We start from the raw sequence: 21,956 nt of genomic DNA, 5'->3' as shown, positions 1-21,956 counted from the left end.
TAGGTCTAAATAGATGAAATATGAAACAAAGTTCAGCTCGCGCTTCGCGCTTGCATTATGTATATGCCTTTAAGAGACTTACATGTATCTCGTTTATAAAGCTAAAATGCACTTAAACCCACTCTTCCTGACAAAAACAGCTTTAAGCTCTTCGATCGACTGATCGGTAAAACATATATTATTATTTTTTTTAATTAGGATCTCACACTACCCCTTTCAAAAATTTTCCCAACCAAACCAAAATTGTTCCGGTGCGCATGACTTAATTAAAAAAAAACAACATCGATCAAATTACTCTAAGTGGGTAAACCAGATAAACCTGCTCACTGTCCAATCAAATTTTCTCTGTGTTGGTTATATATAGGTTTGATTTGTCAGTATTGTGTACTTTAGATAGATATTTTCCTTCAATGCCTTGACTGAAAATTGAAGAGCACGACATGTACATCATAATTTATACTGGGAGGCACAACTCACATGACCAACGTGGTGAGAATATTTCCTTTCCTATATTTCTTGATACTTGACGTAGTGATCCCTTTGGCAGCTCATACAGAAGCTAGACTCATAATACTACAGAATAAAAAAACAAAATATACAAGGTTGAATATTTTCCACTAAGATTGCAGATGTTCGATAATGTTAATAAATGTTTTAAACGTTGCAAAGTCATTTTTGACATTTTGTTCTGTAAAGTGCGTTTTATCACTGAGGTATGCAATATCCTTTATGAAAACCCCCAAAATTTTACCTACTTTTAAAATGTGTTGCAACAATGTTCACAATTGAATTCTGCATTGTAATGCTTTTTTTGTCCTGGATAGATTGTGTAGACCTATAGCTTATGGAATTAAATGGAAGTAGAGTGTTTTGTATTGCTTTAAGCACTTCACTTCTCCTTCTTCCTCTTCTTCCTCTTCTTCTTCTTCGTCGTCGTCTTCTTTTTCTTCTTCAACTTCTTCTACCTCTTTTCCTTCTTCCAGTTTGTTCTCATTCGTATTGTCATCATTATAATCATTATCAATCATCATCATCGTCATCATTATATTCTTTTTTACTGTAATATCAATATTGATTAATATAACAATTAATTATTATGATTACAATATAATTACGATCATGATAATTATTATGATAATTGTCATCATCAAAATCATTATTTTGTTACATCGTATCTTTTCCAGATGGGTGAATCTATACTTTATGCACTTATACTATTTAGTCAACTGATACCTTCTTTGACTGAAGAGACGATATACGGTGGAGGTAAGAATCACTTATTTATCGGAGCATTTTGCCCCCTCCTACGCTCCTGACATGCCTGACATGCCTGACTGATCCCTATTCTTCAAAATTCTGGCAATTTACGTTGGTCAAGGGCAGTTGTCCAAAATGGATTTAAAAATTGTGTTTTTAACTTGGGAACAGCATGGCGCTTATAAATGAATTCCTTGTCGGCTGAAATAAGATGATTTCTTAAAGCAATCTTGAAGAGCTATGATACAAATATATTCAGCGTTTATTTGGTAAATTTGAACCAGAAATTACTGAAATAACGTCTCTCCTGACGACGACGTCATCAATTTGAGTTGAGTTCAATTAACATCATGCATGGTAAACACAATTGAAATTCCAGTTACTCATGTAAATAATTATACACAGCATGTCATTTTACTCTACAGAGGAGTAGAATAAAACATATCAATAGTATGCAGCGCTTTAATAGAAACATGTGTATTAAGCGCTATATAGGTATTGCATATCATTATCATTATTAAATATATTTCTGTGATATATTTGTACATAATGTAAAAAATATTTTATATTTTACGCTTTTCCTTTCTGTTTATCTTTTTAACTCCCGTTTTCCCCCTCTTCCGTCTTGATAAAGTAACTTTTTATGGAGGAGGAAGGGCATAGCCACAACGCACCCCCTCATCTATATATACGCAAGTGTTTTGGGCCGAGTATAATTATCAGCTAGAGAGCATCTGAGCTTATCATTGCCTAATTTGACTGTTGTACATAAATATTGCTTTCTTATTCAATAAAACACTAGATTCGCCGAAATGCATTGAAGGAATTAAACTCAATTTCATATCCTTCTTATGCATGCAAAGAAATTGACAAGACTTCAGAAAGATTTATTCGTCATAAAAATATGATTCGATCCCTTTGAGTTGGGCCCCTCTTCCATATCATCTTCGCTTATTCTACCACTGGGGTTGTTAATGATCACTTTCCATCCCGTTCACTCAGGATTTGATACACCCTTTTTCAACTTTGTCTAATCAGTTTATTTTCTCCCCGACCTTCCTCATGCTTTTATTTCAGGGTAGTCTTTCATCACGACCTTCTTATCATTATCAAAACACTATAATACCTTATTATTAATTAGACCACTCTACATCGGTACCATCATGGCAATGACAATAGAGACCACCGTAGATAATTAAGCCTATACTAGCTCAATTCAATAAATTCATTAGATGTCGTTTACAATGAAGTTAACGCGGAAGAGACGCGGGAGATAAAGAGGGAGAAAGAGAAAGGGAGAGAGAGAGAGGGGAAAGGGGGGGGGTGTTGCACCCACAAATGTAATAACGCCCACAAATGTAATAACACTTTACCCACAAATGTAATAACGCCCACAAATGTAATAACACTTTACCCACAAATGTAATAATTTTTGATCGCCCACAAATGTAATAATGACTTTACCCACAAATTAATTAGACCACTCTACATCGGTACCATCATGGCATGCAATGACAATAGAGACCACCGTAGATAATTAAGCCTATACTAGCTCAATTCAATTAATTCATTAGATGTCGTTTACAATGAAGTTAACGCGGAAGAGACGCGGGAGATAAAGAGGGAGAAAGAGAAAGGGAGAGAGAGAGAGAGGGAAGGGGGGGGGGGGTGTTGCACCCACAAATGTAATAACGCCCACAAATGTAATAACACTTTACCCACAAATGTAATAACGCCCACAAATGTAATAACACTTTACCCACAAATGTAATAATTTTTGATCGCCCACAAATGTAATAATGACTTTACCCACAAATGTAATAAATTTGAAGGGATTTTTGGCGAATCCGTTCTAAACTAAAATCCTATAGTAATGCGTTCATATAGCACAAAAGTGCAAAGTCTTTTTTTCAGACCGGGTTAATAAAACATCAAAGTACAAATATAAATCCAAAGTCTTTTTTCCAGACCCGGTTGTTTAAAAAAATATAATAAAAGTCCAAAGTCTTTTTTTCCAGACCCGGTTGTTTAAAAATTTGTGATATAAGTCCAAAGTCTTTTTTCCAGACCCGGTTGTTTCAAGAATTTTAATAAGTCCAAAGTCTTTTTCCTGACCCAGTTATTTCAAAATTTATAATATAAGTCCAAACTAAGATACGATAATGATATTCCTGTGGAAAAAATGGGAATCGAGCTTAGTCTTTTCTCCAGACCCAGTTAATTAAAACTGGTGGAATTAATGTCTTTGTTGTTGTTTCAACTTATACGGTGTATATTGTGAATATATGCACTAAGAGTAAATTGAGAATCAAGCTAGTTTTTTCTCCAGACCCGGTTACCTGTTATTTAAACATTATGAATAACAGTTTAAAAACAGTATAAAGACCCCATAATCTTATTAATGCTGGATATAGCGTAGTCTTTCAGCCCGACCATTTTTTTCTTAAAAAAAAAACGCTAATAGTAAGAATTAAAAAAAAATCAAATCTAAGACCAAACAAACCTTCAACCTAAGAACCTGTTTTAAAAGAGGTTTAGAGTGTTGTCTTTATTCCAGACCTAAAACAGTTACGAAAAAAAATCTTCTAACATAAGACCTTATATTCTTATTCTCGTGGAATAACACGAGTTTTAAAACGTACTCTTTCCTCCAGACCCGGCTATTAAAAAAAAGTAACTGAAAAACTTCGAATCTAAGACCAAATTTCCAAAGTTTCACCCAGTAAAAATATGTCTTTTTTTAAATAATACTACTACCCCTACAAAACATTGTAATAACACGTGGGTAAAGCAGACATCCTTTCTCCAGACTTGGTAACTATTTGAAAAATAAAATAGTTTTTACAAATATTCTAAAACGAATACCCAATAATCTAATTACTGTGGAACAACATGAAGACCGATTGTCGAAGATCGACTTTCCTCCAGACACAATTATTTCAGGAATAAAAAATCAATAAAACTCAACCCCCAACAACGAATCTAAGAACCAACAATCCTCCAAATTAAGACCATGCATGTAGAAAAGCACATGTTTAGAGCGTTGTCTTTATTCCAGACCCGATGATTTAAAAATGATTTAAACAATCCTAAAAACAAAAGACTCATATTCTTATTCTTGTGGAATAACACGAGTATTATGCTTAGTCTTTCGTCTGGACCCGGTTATTTAAAAGATAAAGAAATATTGAAAAAAATGACAGGTGAGACCAATCTTCAAAATTAAACCCACTTAAAATGCTTGGGCTTAGAGTGTTGTCTTTACCCCTCACCGACGTATATTATAACTTTTGAAACGACCGGGTCTGAAAAAAAGACTTTGGACTTGCATTATAATTTTTGAATTAACCGGGTCTGGAAAAAAGACTTGGACTTGTACTGTAATATTTCATTAACCGGGTCTGGAAAAAAGACTTTGAACTTTTGTGCTATATGAACGCATTACTATAGGATATTAGTTTAGAACGAATTCGCCAAAAATCACTTCAAATTTATTACATTTGTAGGTAAAGTCATTATTACATTTGTGGGTAAAGTGCATTATTACATTTGTGGGTAAAGTGTTATTACATTTGTGGGCGTTATTACATTTGTGGGTAAAGTGTTATTACATTTGTGGGCGATCAAAAATTATTACATTTGTGGGTAAAGTGTTATTACATTTGTGGGCGTTATTACATTTGTGGGTAAAGTGTTATTACATTTGTGGGCGTTATTACATTTGTGGGCGATTATTACATTTGTGGGTGTAACAGGGGGGGGGGGGGAGCGGACATGGCTGGTCAGCGCCAGTATGGGGTAATGACCTCAAAAGATTGAGGGGACACAGTCCGGTGCATGGGTCAAAATTTAATGAAAATATTATTTTAAAGTAGATTTCTACAAAATATTTTTATATTGTACACTGTTAAAAAAAACCCTGATTTACAGAAAAAAGAAGATTTTGCAGAAAGCAATAACAAAATCATTCTGTAAATTCATAAAACATGCTGCAATTTAACAGAACAGTTCTGTTTGAAAAGGGGAAAAGGGTGTTTTATTCAAGAAAATTTGTAAGATTACATACACCAAATAATTTCCTGTAAGATTGCAGGTGTTCTCGAGACTCTGCTGCAGGAACTTCCTTTGTTTTAAGGATTTCGTTTCGTTTCTCTTTGTCATTTTTTTTTCATTCTTTGGTGCGAGTCTTTTGAGGGCCAAGTTCCCCCATGCTCCCCCTCGATACAGCAGTAATGAGAGCAAGATTAGGATTCAATCAATGAATAAAGTAATAATACTTAAAAAATAAGAAAAATAATCTTAGATAACTTAATCGTGCCTGTACATGAATAGCATATAAGACTTAAATTAATTTGGATAGGTCTTCCGATAATTATAATGTAAAAGTGTTAATGATTCTAGTTCACTTGGAGTACTGCCTCGGCAGCGATTTTTTTGTCAGTACTTGTGCAACCGACACGAGAGGGCAGTGAAAATGAAGGTATAGCAGGCTGTATTGGAGGCTTTGAATCAGATAACCAATCTTGCACTTGTATGTTTTAGAGTTTTGCCTCAATTTTTTGTTTGTTTAAAGATATAACTGAAAATCGTTCTAGGCGAGACTCGAACCTGCATCCATGAACTCGACTGCAGGATTGACTTACTGATTAACTGATGGATGGGTCTGTTTTGTTCCATGAATATTCATGAGACGTGATCTGATTATTCAAACCTTATTTATATCGTCATTCACACTGCCCTCTCGCGTCGGGGGCACAAATACTGAGGAAAAAATCGCAACACGACATGAAGACATGAATAGAATTCTTTCACCAAAATAATGAAAATAAAACGTTGATGATTTTCTTGTAGTGTTTTTTTTTTTACTTTTTCAGTTCAAAATACAATTATTTTCAGCCTGTACCCTTTTCAAAAACATGAAAATCTTACTTTTAGGCCTGTCCACAACATTAATGCATTAAATTTATAGACGCTCTTTCGGATACATTAAAATGCGATAATTGTTAACATGGTTGGTATTACACTCTAACCATGTTCTTATTTTCTATTGATTCATATTTTAATTGGGATTTTTGATGTTTCATAATGATGATTTAATTAGCATTATCATAATTATTTTCATGACTATTATTATTGTTACTGTAATTCCTGTTATATTAATAATGATGATAATAGTAGTGTGATGATGGTGATAATGAATCTGACGTCAGAGGACAGGACAGTGCATTTTCGATGCCATAGTGCAATTCGCTGAATATCATGTGATCCGATTTGGACCAATCAGATTATGGAACATTCTTGGGAGTAGTATAACATCATCATCATCTTCATCATCATCATCATCATCATCATCATCATCATCGTCATCATCATCACCATTATCATCATCACCACCATCATCATCATCATCATCATCACCATCATCATCACCACCATCATCATCATCATCACCATCATCATTTCAGTTTTTAATCCTTCTTATCTTCAGATGTCCGTGCTTTGGGTCTTGAAAGTAGGGCGATTCCAGACTCTAGTATGACAGCATCTAGTGAATGGAGTTCTAATAATCCGCCAAGTACAGCAAGATTACACCTCTCAAGGGTTCATCTTTTAAGTGGAGGCTGGTCAGCAAAAGAAAATAAACTGGGCGAGTGGATACAGGTATCATAATAAAAGTAACTGCACTAATAGTGAGAGACATCCCCTCCCATGTGGTTTATTCTCAGAAGCTGAAATATGGAAGAAAAATAGGAGAAATGGAAGAAAATGGAAGAGAGAAGGAAAAAGAAGTATAAAGATGAGAGATCAGGGTCATGAAGATATAAAATACCTCTATAATTTAATCAAATTGAAGTAATAATAATTCGTTCTTCTCCCTTTAACTTAATAAACTTACTATCACAGGCCATATCAACTTTACCCAAATGCATGATACATTAACAATACCCGAAAAATGTGAATCACAACCGATCAGCTCATTTATACACCCCTCTCTTTCTCCCACACATACGAATGTAAATGATTGATAGGCATGTCATTATCATTTCCAATAACAACATAATGATAATCGAGAAAGGGGTGGAATTACATGATAGTTTGACAAGAATATAGACAAGAAATTCTCTCCTTAACCTGGAAATATCGATTTAGCTTGTAAGTCACAATCCCTCAATCATTTTAAGTAGGCGTAGTGCGATTATTCATTTTCTTATACATATTTCATTCAGGTTGATCTTTTAACTACATATCTCGTCGTTCGAGTAGCAACCCAGGGTCGGCATGACAAGAGCCAGTGGGTCACTAGCTTCGAGATTGCCTGCAGTCTCGATGGAGTTTCCTTTGATGCAGTTCAAGACCTCAACACCACCTCGGCCTCTGCGAAGGTAATTATTAATATGTTGACTACTAAATTCTGCCATTCGTATATAGGCTTTTTACAGCGGCAGCCCGGTTTCAGTAGGTAATGGGTTAAAGTTTTTCGATGTCTTTTCATCAGACTAATAGATAAAGAAAGAAGAAGAAAGCTTGGCGTGCGTAACAAAAGTCATTTACACTCTGAATTGAGGAAATGAAACTAGATATAGATAGGAATAATTCGTTTGAAAATATTAAAGCAAATAACATTAAATGCATTTTTTTTTAATTTGTCAGTTGCACCCTAACACGTCTTACCAATACTTACATGGGATCATTGAAAGAACTTATACAGCAACCGTCCAAAAAGTTCGAAAGAGCATTTGAATGAAATAATGTGTGTCAAACAAAGTGTATTCAAGTTTAAACACGATTTTTGTGTTGGTTTGAAGAAAATTATATATGATGAAACTTTAGGAGTAGCTCATCCATCCATCCAAATAAAAAGCAAGATGTGAGATAAGTGAAAAAGAAAATTCATGCATTTACAACAACATCCACTGCCTTATGGCAAGCCGTATTGATATATATTGTGATTTTGTGATATCACGAATTCGAATTACTGATATCACTAATTCGAATTACTGATATCACTAATTCGATTTAGTGATATCACTAATTCGATTTAGTGATATCACCAAATCGAATTAGTGATATCACTAATTCCCATATGTTTTTCACACAAATCCCTTTTTTGATATCAAGAAATAGAATTTGTGATATCACTAAATCGAATTAGTGATATCACTAAATCGAATTAGTGATATCACAAATTCGAATTTGTGATATCACTAAATGAATTTGTGATATCAAAAATTCGAATTAGTGATATCACAAAATGACAAAAGAAATTTAGCACTCATGTTGTGAAAGATATCGCTTTGATTTCGAGCTTTACCTCAGTGCTAGAATTCACGTGGTATTTTGAGCTTTACTTTAGTGCTAGAATTCACGTGGTATTTTGAGCTTTACTTTAGTGCTAGAATTCACGTGGTATTTTGAGCTTTACTTTAGTGCTAGAATTCACGTGGTATTTTGAGCTTTACTTTAGTGCTAGAATTCACGTGGTATTTTGAGCTTTACTTTAGTGCTAGAATTCACGTGGTATTTTGAGCTTTACTTTAGTGCTCAAATTCAGCTCTGTTTCTATCGCTAGTTTAGCGTTTTAATTCACTTGGTATTTATTACATTGATGCAAAAAATAACCTGTGATCTAAACCTTTACATTAGTGCAATAATTCAGTTCTGATTTTTTTTTGCACTTTATTCGTTTAAATCGATTGGCAACATATCAAGAATGAAATTAAGGATATGTTGCCAATTTCTATGTAATCATTCAGTATTCTCTTTTGACGTATGATATTTTGGGGTTTGTTTTTTTTATTACAAAAAATGAACAACTTATACTTTATTTGCATTTTTATGGTTGAAATTTAGTTTTGAGTGGCACATTAGACAAAAAAAATGAACGCTAATTGTGAAATAATTGGCAACATATCAGTAATTCATTTCGTGATATGTTGCCAATTTGTTGTTTTTAAATATTATTATTATTTTTTCGACATCGCGTCTACTACACACTCTCGCTAAACTACACTCACGTTGCCACAATCTTCATGTGCCAATCCATCATTAATTATCTCTTCATGTTTTATGGACAATTCCAAATTTGAGTAATATGGCGGCTAATGTCAATGATGATGTGGTACCAGACAGCGTACTCTCAAGAATGAGTAGAACTCTGCGAGAAGTGGAAACACTGATTTTGAACGATGAACGTGTATTGGCGAAGGTAAAGTTCCCGGGGGGGCACTCGACCAAAAAAGTGGTGGGGGTGTGCCGCGGGCGAGACAAAAAACGGGGGCCTTGGAGCGGGCTTATTGTAAAAAGGAGGGTCCTTGGAACGGGCTTCGGAACGACAAATGTTTGTGAAAACGGGGGTCCTTGGAACGGATCGCCAGCGTGTGAGCGCGTATGCATCCCTACGGAACGGTCATGCGTGCATGATGCAGCTAGCGCGGCCTCCGCCGGGGAGCTCTGCGGCCGCTTTTCACCAAAATTGCAGCTCATTCAACGCGATCGGAGCGGCGTAACGAAAAATATGCGAAGCTTTGGAGCGGATTTCTCTCTTCTTTTTTCTCGATAAGAAGAAAATGCTATGCCTTGGAGCGGCTTTCTTTGTTCTTTTTTCTCAACAAGGCAAAAATGCTATGCCTTGGAACGGAAATTTGAGTGTAAAAATGGGGGTCCCCTCCGCGGCACATACCCACTATGCGTTATATACTGAGTGCCCCCCCCCCCGGGTAAAGTTGGACGCAGTGAAAGTAAACCTCGAAAGAGTAGCCGCTGGTCTCGCTGTCGAAATGCATGGTTATCTCAAAGAATGTGTTAACAAATTGTTGGATATCTGCCAGCGCGAGGAAGGGGATGAACATGATGTTGATGATGACCATGAGGCAAGTAGTAACGGTAGTATGGCAAGCCGTATTGATATATATTGTGATTTTGTGATATCACGAATTCGAATTACTGATATCACTAATTCGAATTACTGATATCACTAATTCGATTTAGTGATATCACTAATTCGATTTAGTGATATCACCAAATCGAATTAGTGATATCACTAATTCCCATATGTTTTTCACACAAATCCCTTTTTTGATATCAAGAAATAGAATTTGTGATATCACTAAATCGAATTAGTGATATCACTAAATCGAATTAGTGATATCACTAAATCGAATTAGTGATATCACTAATTCGAATTAGTGATATCACTAATTCGAATTTTTGATATCACAAATTCATTTAGTGATATCACAAATTCGAATTAGTGATATCACTAATTCGATTTAGTGATATCACAAATTCTATTTCTTGATATCAAAAAAGGGATTTGTGTGAAAAACATATGGGAATTAGTGATATCACTAATTCGATTTGGTGATATCACTAAATCGAATTAGTGATATCACTAAATCGAATTAGTGATATCAGTAATTCGAATTAGTGATATCAGTAATTCGAATTCGTGATATCACAAAATCACAATATATATCAATACGGCTTGCCATATATGTGATTGTCGGCCAAAAGAAAGTAAAGTAAAAAATTACCAAGTGAATTCGAGCGCTAAATTAAGGCACAATTACAAAATGAATTTGAGCACAATACTAATGCTCGAAAACAAAAGTGAAATTCTGCGTAAAATCAATGTTTAAATGTTTGTACATTTTGTGATATCACAAATTCGATTTTGTGATATCACTAATTCGAATTAGTGATATCACTAAGTCGAATTAATGATATCACAAAATCGTATTAGTGATATCACTAAATGAATTTGTGATATCAAAAATTGGAATTAGTGATATCACATATTCGATTTAGTGATATCACTAATTCGATTTAGTGATATCACTAATTCGATTTAGTGATATCACAAATTCATTTTGTGATATCACAAATTCGAATTAGTGATATCACTAATTTCTATTCATTTACTACACAAACCCTTTTTTGATATCACGAAATAGAATTCGTGATATCACAAATTCAATTCCTGATATCACTAATTCGAATTTTTGATATCACAAATTCATTTAGTGATATCACAAATTCGAATTTGTGATATCACTAATTCGATTGAGTGATATCACTAATTCGATTTAGTGATATCACGAATTCCATTTCTTGATATCAAAAAAGGGATTTGTGTGAAAAACATATGGGAATTAGTGATATCACTAATTCGATTTGGTGATATCACTAAATCGAATTAGTGATATCCCTAAATCGAATTAGTGATATCAGTAATTCAAATTCGTGATATCACAAAATCACAATATATATCAATACGGCTTGCCATACTGCCTACAAATAATTAAACGTTCTTCTCTATCAATTCCCTACTACATGTAATATAAAGGTGTTCACAGGTAATAGCGACCGCAGGACAGTGGTAAACAACACCTTACCTGCTCCACAGGAGTGTCGCTATGTTCGTCTTCTTCCTCTGACCTGGCATCGCCATATCAGCCTCCGAATGGAAATATATGGTTTAGTTCCTGTTGGTGAGTATCATGAAAAAAAACTGAAATTACATGGCAAAAGAGGATTATTTCTTTTTTTTCAACATTGGTACTCTATAACCGTAGATTTAATTTGACATCTACTTGACCATATTGTCACTGTGTGAAATTAATAAGTAAAATAGCGTTATTATCTTGAAGATACATTATACTGGTGATATATTGATGATATTTTGAGGAATGACGATGTGTCATAAATAGACTTATAACACAGTAACATGTTGACTTGTTTCATATTTTCATTTTTCATTTGTTAACAGCCAGTGAACATGGTGGAAGACACAGTTCTATGCGTATATATCAAAGTTTTAATTTGATTATCTTATCCTTGTCGTTTACCCCCCCCCCCCTCCCTCCTTCCTGTTCCTCCCCGACAGATGTTGAGTAAATGTTGAGTGGAAACGAATATATATTTGTAAATGTATTTTTTTTCCATTTTAAAAACTTAATTGAACTTCAGATTCCTTAAACAAAATAATACCACGCCGACATTATGCGTCGATGGCATGTGACGTTACGCGTTAGAAATTCGCTCCGACGTTATGCATCAGGACATGTGAATTTTGCGTTAGAAGATAATGCGAAATTATGCGTTGGCTGTAATGCATTAAGGGTTTTCGCACCGCTATACATAATCTTTTCAATAAAAAGAAAATGTATTGTCAAATGCCCGTTATGACAAGTCTTTGCCGAAAATTTGTGAATCAAAGCTGTTGTTTCGTGCTGGACTCTGGACAAACGACATATTTGCAATTTTTCTTCAGCTCCAAAACTTCTGTTTCGATTCGCCAATTTTCGACAAAGACCTACCAGCTGTTCATTCTCATTTGACGGTATTTTGAATACATTTGAGGTTTTAACAGGGCTGCCCCCAAGTCAACAATTGGACGACTCGTGGAGTTGAGTTTATTCAGGTATAACTTTTAATTTTACTTATTAATTTGTGTAGGATAGCTGAGACTAAGTTATTCGAGCTTTCCTCTGAATTTTCTTTAATCCACAGGCTTTCAACGATCCACCGTTTTTAGACTTATTTCATATGAGCATGCTCTCACTAATACGCATACATCCTATCAATCCGTGACGTCAGTCATTGGGTGTGGTCGACTTTGTCTTCATCACGAATCTTGCAACTATTTCACATACATCCTCCACAAAAGGGCGTGTTTACTTGGACATCAATCGACCACTCATACACACCACGGGGCGGCTACTTACATCTACTAGATCTTATTTATACTGATCACAGAATATTTTGTATAATTGACCGATTTTTTTCTCAAGAGATAAGAAAGTATAATAAAGGTGTGCAAACGGTGGGGGCAATTTACTATTTGGACAAACCGGAAAAGGGAACCTTGGTTTTGCCCGCCGAAAAAGACAAAAATGCACTCTAAACGGGTTTGTTTCTTAACAGTCTTTTAAGGGTTCTATACTAAGCTTTTAATATACGCCTAGGTCTACATGCACATCATTTATTGAAAATAAAGGAAAATCATTTTCATAATTCACATGTTGATGTGCCATGGTGCAGTGGTTCTGTCAACTGTCCTGTCATTTAAGTGTTTAAAGGAGGCGCCGCCCCACGGTTGGAATATGGACCTGCCTCCTTTGATATGTCAGGCAGTAAATTCAAAACAAAGTAATTTACATCACCCATTTTTAGTGGTTTTTATCAGTTATATGGTTTTCTAGATTATTTGTATATATATTCCGTAACGAGTGCTTTGTTATACCTCTCAATGATTAAGAAGTTTTCACCCACAGCCTTTTTTCTAGTTAGAATGATGACAGCATGTAACTTTATTGTTTAGGCTATAAATCAGGTTACATATTCTAGTGAGTTTTATCAATTATACAATTTATATATAGTATATCATTTTCCGTTGTGATAACTAAGCTATCGTTTGAGTAAAAAAATTGTCTGCTTGTTTTACTGAGCATTGCCGAGGTATTTTTTTCAGTAAGGTTTTATTTACAATTGTAATGTAAATGTTCATCATTGTAACTGGATTTTTTCATCAGGTCATTATGGAAAAACAACAACAGCTGACCTTTTGTACCTGTAAAGATATATTCTAGTAATAGATGAATTAAACATATTTTTTTCGATTTGTATGTGTTGCACCACCGTACATAACACCACACCCTTGCCTGTCATTTGTGCTAAAGGCAAATCCAACCTAAAGGCGCTGTCACACCTTGGCGTTTTAGACAGCGTATGCCCGACGTATGAGGAATTTGGCGAATACGCTGGCGTACGTCGAATACGTTACGGGTAAGTTTTGCATACGTTAAGAGTACGCTAAAACACGCTGGTATACGTCGTCATACGGCGAGGTCGTCGAAAAATTTTGTGCAAGCACAAAATTTTTCGACGTATGCCAGCGTATGGCTCATACGTCCCGCATACGCGGGCCATAAGTTGTAGGCAAGTTACGCGATCGTTGATACACGTTGACACACGTTACTCGTAAGTTACTCATAAGTCGATGTACGTCGAGATAATGTCCAGCGTACCCTAAAACTTACTTCTAACCTATGAGTAACGTGCTTTGAACGTATGTGTAACTTAACTCCAACGTATATTGACGTATGAAGACGTGCTCCGGACAATCACAAAACTTACTGAACGTGTTTATAACTTACAGCTACCGTATAATGGCGTATTGACAACGTTTATCATGTTTATAGGAATTGGTATATAAAGGTGGGGTTCACAGGAGTTTTCTTCGGCATGGCGGTGGTGTTGATAGGTGATGTATCGTGCGGTTATGATTTGAATAGTCGAGCGGCAGCCTTTTTATAGGCTACGACACGTGTTCGTCAGCAATACGCTGCCGCGCGCTATGCGTAAGTTAGGCTATCGTAGGGCATAAGTTGTGTAAGCCAGCAATACGCTAAGCATTCGTTGGAATACGTTACTTATAAGTTAACGAAGCGTTCGATATAAGTTACTAATACGTTATGTATACGTCCAACTCGTTATGAATACGCTAAGTATACGCCCAGAGTTGAAAAAAAATCAAAGTTCAGCGTATGCCGACGTTTTAGAAAAATTTTGATACGTCGGGCATACGCTGTCTAAAACGCCAAGGTGTGACACCACCTTTAGCAAAGGTTCATAAGTAGGAATAGCAGAATGACTTTATGAATGATTGGCGAATACACTCTTGATAGCTTTACGATGTAGCATTGAATGCTTTGAAAAAAAAACAATTGAAAATGAATAAATAACAATAACATGGGGCTGTGTTTCTGAGTGCCAATAGAATCGAATGTAATGTGCTGCTGATGTCTGTTTCAAGAGGCAAGTTCCCCCCCCCAAAAAAAAAAAAAAATTGATTTACAAATTTCTGAATTTGACTTTTTGAATACCAAATTGCACATTTTGGCTATTTTTACAGAACCTTGCTGAGTGAATTGGTTTTGGAATGGGTGATCACAATCAAAATAATGTGGTATGAATGTTATTGCCAAGTGTAAAATGGACGGATATGTCATTTATCAATCGGGTATTATTTCAAGACTATTTACCGTCACGGTACATTTTAATTACATCATAAATAGAAAGCAGGATTTATAATTTAGAATACAAATGTATGCTATTGAATGTAGAACTGTCTGAAGTAGAACTCAACATTTATGGGCATACGGTATTAATATAATTTAAACTAAAAGAAAGTAAAAAATGTACAACGAATAAAAGAAATATTATAACATGAAAATACATTTCAGAAAATTATAAGATAAGAAATGCATTTAAGACTGTATTCATATGATTATATCATTTATTCTATACACTCTAAAAAAAGGGTTTACCCAGGATTGGGTAAAAATGGAACATGCATGTCGGTTGGGTAAAATTGTAATTTTGTAAATTTTACGCAATGCTGCGTTGGAATAGCCCAATATGGGGGTAAACAAAATATCCAGCAAACATGCATGTTCACTTTTCACCCAATATCGGGTAAAGTTTTACTCAGTGTTTTTAGAGTGTTTAAATGTATATGTATGATCCGTTTCATATTTATGGAGGCAGAGAAAGAGAATTATGCACTATCACAAGGTGCATGGATTAAGGGATAAAGAGAAGAAAACTCATAATGAAGAATGCAATGGAGGGAGATTGAAATGGGGAAGGAGAAATATAGAAAGATTGGGAGAAATAACAGGAAGGGAAAGAATGAGAGGGGATGGGGTGAGAATGGATTTGATTATGTGGGTGTGTGTGGGGGGTGTCTGTGGGTGTGTGCGTGTGGTAGTGAGAGAAAGAAAATTGAAAAATAAGGAAGATAAAAATCCGCAAAAATCTAAAGAAACGTTGAGTTAAACATAAGTGACATGGTTTGACTTCAAACCATGGTTTCATTTTAGGCAGATATTTAACACAGATCATGCCAAGTCTTTTTTTTCTAATTAACGTTAAACACAGGATGAAAATTTCTGCAAAACCAGATGATAATAAATTGACAGGTCATTGACCCAAACTTATGTCTTACCATTTTTTGTTTATATATTTCATTTCATAAAATTGCAAATACATGTATTTAAATCTTTTGAATATAAATTGTTAGATAAATATTTAAATTCGTTTGGGTTATCTAGAATTATCATTATTTTAAGACATTGTAAAAAATATAAAAAACGGGGAAAGGGATTTTGAGGAAATCTATACATGTATATATATATATATTCGTTATAAGCAATTAACCTATCTGAATCCATGTTTTACATAATCATTGATATATGTTCACTCATTCATAATTTCTTCTTTATCTAAATCTCACTGATTTTGTCTTATTTTTAATGTTAGGGATAAAACCAAATGAACAAAATTGTAGGGTGGGGCACCATTTTAAACAAATGGTTTGTCATTCATATAACACGTATAACATGTATAATGGGTATCTCGTCTCGGATCAAGCATTCTCCGGTTACAGTGAAATTGAAGTATACATTTCAACTGAAACTATGACACATTGTTAGTGGTTGCATTGCATTGTATTAAGCTTATTCGTCATATTATGTCCAAGAATTTTCCCCATGAATCATAATTTGGGGGACGTATACTCATGAGCTGGGAATCATATTCCGCATGCACGGTATGGTTAACAGAGACAACAATTTCTCAATTACATATTTCTCGATTTCATATTTTACAATGGATTGTATTTCTCTTCCTCCTTCTGATATAAATTAGCAAACCGAACAGGATAAATCATCACTTTTGTACGGGTGACAACACCGTCACTATCTAGAATATTTTCAAATTCACTCCCTCGTGTTAGCTGATCAAACATCACAAAATGGCTACAACAGTAAGTGTCTAAATTTTATTTTCTTTTAGTTTGTTGAGGTTTTGACGAGTGACGGAAAGATGATATTTTCAGTGGTATGACCTACTTTTCACTTCAATCCACCAAGTAATCAATGTTACCGGTGCAGTAAGCTGTTGAGTTAATGTTTTACATCATTAAGCTAGCTATGTACACGGCAGCTAAATATTTATTTTTTAATATCTTCAGATTCTTGATCTTTTGTAGATTATATGTTTAAATTTCATTGTATTGTGCGAAAGATTTACAAACAGATGTTTTATATTTCATTTAATTTCATTTATTACTTTTTTAAGAAAATACAAATCAGCGATTTACAATTTTGTCAAGTAAATTAAGTCAGTGCAATTATCAAGATTAAACCTATTAATTCACTTGAAAGAAATAGATAAATAGCGTATGTGATAAATGAAACTACTAACGACTATGACTCTAAGACAATAGTTATATTTTGTAAATATATCGTGTGCTTTCAATGTTGCTCTTGTGTAAAATAGGCACAATGAAGTTCCTTGGGGTGTATAGGAACAGTCTGTATCCCTTTAGCATATATCCATTAAAAATGTAAAAATGTCGATTTAATTTATCACTTTCCAGAGGATAATGCTGACATCACTCTGTCTATCTGTTATGGTCTGTGTGTGTGTGGGACAAAGGTGGAGAGGTGAGTAATCTTTTCAAATCCATTTTATTAACGAATCACGAGGTGGTAAAAATATTAAGGTGTTTATGGAACGCGAAATGGGGAAATGAAGGGTGCATAAAAGGCACAATTGAACTAAAATATAGAAAACATATAATGTAACAACAAAATGAGTCATGGGCAAATGTTGCAGGGTGCGGTTTCATAGCTTAACCCAACCCCCGAACCTGATAAGATTTTACAATCGTTGTGCTTACCTCGGGTGCTGGTTTTCTTAGATTTATCCAATCCATTTTTTTAAATTAAATTCAAATCAATTTGTAACATGACCGACGTTTCCTTAAAGATTATTCAATAAATCCAGGAAATATCCTGTACATAATTATGAAACGACATAAAAAACATTGTCAACATTTAAACAATGTTCTGTTTCAATTTCCGAAGGACACATTGTGAATGGATATATTTGGTCTAATACAAACAATGAAGGAGATAAAAAAAAAATCAAAACTTGTATTACAGGCTGATTTAGGAAATTGTAAGAAATATAATAAAGAAATAGAGTGAGAAGAGGCGTTTTCATTGATTTCCACCAATCTTAATTAATGTGTACGCTACTAGAGATTAGACAGAACGCAAACTGGATTTAAACTATAATTGATTGCCAAATATGAATACCCACATAATCTCCTTAATATCTTATTCATATTTCATTGGTATTGGTATTCATTGGTTTTTTTGCTTATAACACTGGTATCTTGTAACTATCACTATCGCCTCCATCATTTGTATACTAAACTCGAAAGTATTACCAATTCAGTTTTGTAATAATTAATTTACAGGCCCACGGCCGTCACCAAGCCACCGCTTGAATAAGACGTGCGACATGTACCGTACTGTGCAGCGAGTCGAGAAAATTTACGGGTGTAATCAAAATTTGTTGGATAAAGTCGCCGATCTTGATGAGAAGGTGAATATATTCCCATTCCGGTACATGAGGCGCCTTTATAGATGGTCACGTGACGGAAAGCTGTGCTACGAGGAAAACGGGAGGGCAGTTGAGGTGCTGAATGCTTGTGAGGCGCTAGACCTCACGTGCAGAAGAAATTCTCCCAAAACGATCGACCATTGCTGGAGTGAGTACGGCGCAAACCATCATAGGACCTTTTTATTGAAATAATTTATTATAGTTCATATTTGCCAGTGCTTTGATCTAAAGAGTGACCCACCCCGTGTAAAGGAGCACCTTGCTCGACAAGCGTAAGCTTCCTGAGGTGCTAACCGTTTAATCCTTTGTACAATTTATATTGCATGCAGCTATGAACATAAATTGGTGAATTTAATTGAATTAAAAAGAGGCGTATACGACAAAAAGGACATTTCTTCTTAAAATGTTTACAATATTTAAATAATTTTTTTTGTATTCACTGTTATATCAACTTAATAGAAGGTACATTAACCATTATTGTTCTTACACAATTCTCTTTTTACCATAGGAGTGATTGCAACACTAAAGCCAACTCACCCACAAGGTCCACAGGGTCCAAAACCTAAACCCCCTGGTAGGGGTATGTAAACGACGATACTCAACAAAATATGATACTCGACAAACGTCTTCTTTTTAGTAATGTTTGATGACACTTGAGAGATTTTCAATCTGTGATTTAAATATAACTTGATGATGTCACGGTATCCTACTTTCATCAGGGAGATGTCTCTGCACACGTGGGGTTTAAAGACAGCTTAAGTCATATTCTGCAGGATTACGCATTTTGATAAAGGATTCAAGTATCACGTCGTTGAAACTGTCAAACATCTTTACTTTCTTCAGTGATTGAGCAAGATTGTGATATGTTTTTCTTACATTAACATTTGGGGACATAAAACCACAAAGAATAGATTCGACATTATTTTAATCGGGCAAAAATTGATGTCCAAAACAATGAAAGAAGAAAAAGAATGATCTGTTCATGAAAAAATACGATGTGAACTGCCACCCCAAACAAAAATAAAAAAAAATAAGTGGTCAAAATGATTTTGGAGGATTTTCAAGCTTGTCTGGAAAAAAAGTTGTATGATAAAAAATGTTGTATATTATCATCTTTTATTAGATTTAACAACTCAACATTTTAACATTATAAAAAAGGTGGATTATTGTTTGAGATGATGATGTCGATGGTACTGATAATGATGATGACGATGATAATAATGATAATGAAAATAATAACGATAAGGTGGGGCATGAACCACTGGTTCAAAGTTCGGAGACTTATCTACTGAGCTATAACACCTCTAAGTATTTAAGTACGGTAAATTGATAATGTCAGATAAGGTTATATGTATTTTGCCAAATTACAGAGAAAGTTTCCTGGCAACTTATAGTTCTATGGTTACTGGTCACCTGTTAAAATTTTAACCTTAATCACATAAATATACCCCTAATATTAGTCTGTATTGTAAACATAATCTTGCACTCATCGTCATTTTGTATTAATAGACGTGAAGTAGTGTTTAAACTGCTGAAAAACAATGTTTGTAAATAGATAATTACAAGATATACTTGTTTGTATTCGTGTGAAATACACTCTATTGTATTAAGCTAAAGCAACGACTCTTGTCATTTTGTTATCGTATGATACATGAAATAAATATATTGGTTAAAAGGAAATTCGTTCGGGAAAAGAGGATGAAAGCAAAATAATGAGGAAAAATGTTTTTAATCATGAGTGAATAGGAAAGTCGCCCGGCGAGAAATAAAGGGTATCAAAAGTGTTTGAAACATGAGAGAGAGAGATCACATACGATGATGTGATAAATGATTAAATTTTTTTTTGAAGAGACCAAAACAGTTTAATGACTGTGAAAGAATGTAAGAGGTGAAATAATAACCAGAACAATGGTGAAGAAGTGTCAAAAGAGAGAGAGGGGGTAGAGGGAATGAGAGAGAATAAACTGATTCTGTGCGTGTAGGGGAAATAGGTATGATTGATCATGGTCCATGTATTGATAGAGTTTTTCTGCACTGTGTGTGCATGACGGTGTGCGTTTGGGTGTGGGTGTTGATGGCTGCGTGTGCATTTACGTGTATTGAGTGGGTGTGGGTGTGGGCCTGATATGGAGACACGATATTTTTTCCTGCAACAATTGCTTCTGGCTTTAGGGTTATAGAGTTAGAAGTTAGGGTTGCAGTAGGGTTTTATGTTAGGTTTAAAGTAGGGTATAATAGCGTGTGGAATTCATAGCGGACCAATTGTCGCCGGAGCAAATGTCATGGAACCGTCTGCATGCTCTTTTATCTCGATTTGTGTCTGGTCACAACTCGTGGTCTATCACTACTTGAGACTGCATTCAGGTCTATATGGATAACAAGTCGCGATATAAGCCTCAGAATAATGATGATCGTCATCATCACTGGAAATGAATGGGGGTAGCTTTTAAGAATTGTGCCTAAGAAAAATGCAGTGCAATATTATATTATCTTTGTAGATCACAAAAAGCATTTGATTTTATGTGAAAGATCATTATTATGGTTCAAATTTAGTGACACTGAAAAATATAATATAAAAAACATATAGTATTGCATCCCTTATGAAACAAAACATTAGAGTACCTCCGAACTAACAGAACTAACATAAAATGAAAACGTTTTGCAGATTACCTGTCAGACTTACCCAACACTCCGCTTTTGTGACGATCAGCCATACAATAGAGTGTTTGAAACACATTTGTTTAATGAAATTATGAAGATACAAAAAATGCAAGCATCATTTCAAACAGACAGAGCTTTGTTAATTAAAAATGAAAAAGCATAAGAACAAAGAAAGTTTGAGAAAAATCAGACAAATAGTGAGAAAGTTATGAGCATTTTAATATTGCAGTAACTATTGCTATGGTGATCTTCCCATTGACAATGCGACAAGGATATATGATGTCACATGTGAACAACTTTCCCTGTGATGGACTATAAAATACCCTCAAAATGTCTCTTTATGCTTTTTCTTGTGGTGATACAAAGTCTTTATCCATGATGTGTTTTTAAAATCTGTATTACATGCCCTCATATAGAAAGAACACATGATCTACTGTTAGATGTGATAAAAGAGGCAATTTAAGTGAAATACATACTAAAGTAATGGGAGAGTTGTTCACAAGTGACATCACACATCTCTGTCGCATTGCCAATTTGAGGATCTCCATAGCATTAGTGAT

At 34.7% G+C, this 21,956-nt stretch overlaps 2 protein-coding genes across 2 annotated transcripts; both read left to right on the top strand.

Moving 5' to 3' along the window:
- Positions 1-1,203: 1,203 nt before the first annotated feature.
- Positions 1,204-13,932, top strand: LOC121409564 (retinoschisin-like). Its single transcript, XM_041601475.1, has 5 exons — positions 1,204-1,266; positions 6,746-6,918; positions 7,485-7,640; positions 11,603-11,747; positions 12,769-13,932. The coding sequence occupies exons 2-5, from the start codon at positions 6,793-6,795 to the stop codon at positions 12,990-12,992; spliced, it is 651 nt and encodes a 216-aa protein (XP_041457409.1). The 5' UTR covers positions 1,204-1,266; positions 6,746-6,792; the 3' UTR covers positions 12,993-13,932.
- A 3,075-nt stretch (positions 13,933-17,007) lies between these two features.
- On the top strand, positions 17,008-20,342 carry LOC121409563. The gene is made up of 4 exons (XM_041601474.1): positions 17,008-17,086; positions 17,702-17,768; positions 18,590-18,883; positions 19,244-20,342. The coding sequence occupies exons 1-4, from the start codon at positions 17,075-17,077 to the stop codon at positions 19,321-19,323; spliced, it is 453 nt and encodes a 150-aa protein (XP_041457408.1). The 5' UTR covers positions 17,008-17,074; the 3' UTR covers positions 19,324-20,342.
- Positions 20,343-21,956: the final 1,614 nt, after the last annotated feature.

Source organism: Lytechinus variegatus, chromosome 2, assembly GCF_018143015.1.
Source record: "Lytechinus variegatus isolate NC3 chromosome 2, Lvar_3.0, whole genome shotgun sequence".
NCBI lineage: Eukaryota > Metazoa > Echinodermata > Echinoidea > Temnopleuroida > Toxopneustidae > Lytechinus > Lytechinus variegatus.
The sequence above is the reverse complement of the archived record's forward strand: the minus strand, read 5'-3'. Positions and strand labels throughout refer to the sequence as shown.

What these genes read in the sequence shown, in the direction of transcription:
- LOC121409563 (XM_041601474.1), top strand. An exon ending in TGTGGGACAAAGGTGGAGAG is followed by an intron (nt 17,769 to 18,589) that starts GTGAGTAATCTT and finishes ATTAATTTACAG; the next exon opens with GCCCACGGCCGTCACCAAGC. An exon ending in AACGATCGACCATTGCTGGA is followed by an intron (nt 18,884 to 19,243) that starts GTGAGTACGGCG and finishes TTTTTACCATAG; the next exon opens with GAGTGATTGCAACACTAAAG.
- LOC121409564 (XM_041601475.1), top strand. Translation starts at nt 6,793, where the DNA reads ATGACAGCATCTAGTGAATGGAGTTCTAATAATCCGCCAAGTACAGCA. An exon ending in AACTGGGCGAGTGGATACAG is followed by an intron (nt 6,919 to 7,484) that starts GTATCATAATAA and finishes TATTTCATTCAG; the next exon opens with GTTGATCTTTTAACTACATA. An exon ending in ATATGGTTTAGTTCCTGTTG is followed by an intron (nt 11,748 to 12,768) that starts GTGAGTATCATG and finishes TTTAATCCACAG; the next exon opens with GCTTTCAACGATCCACCGTT.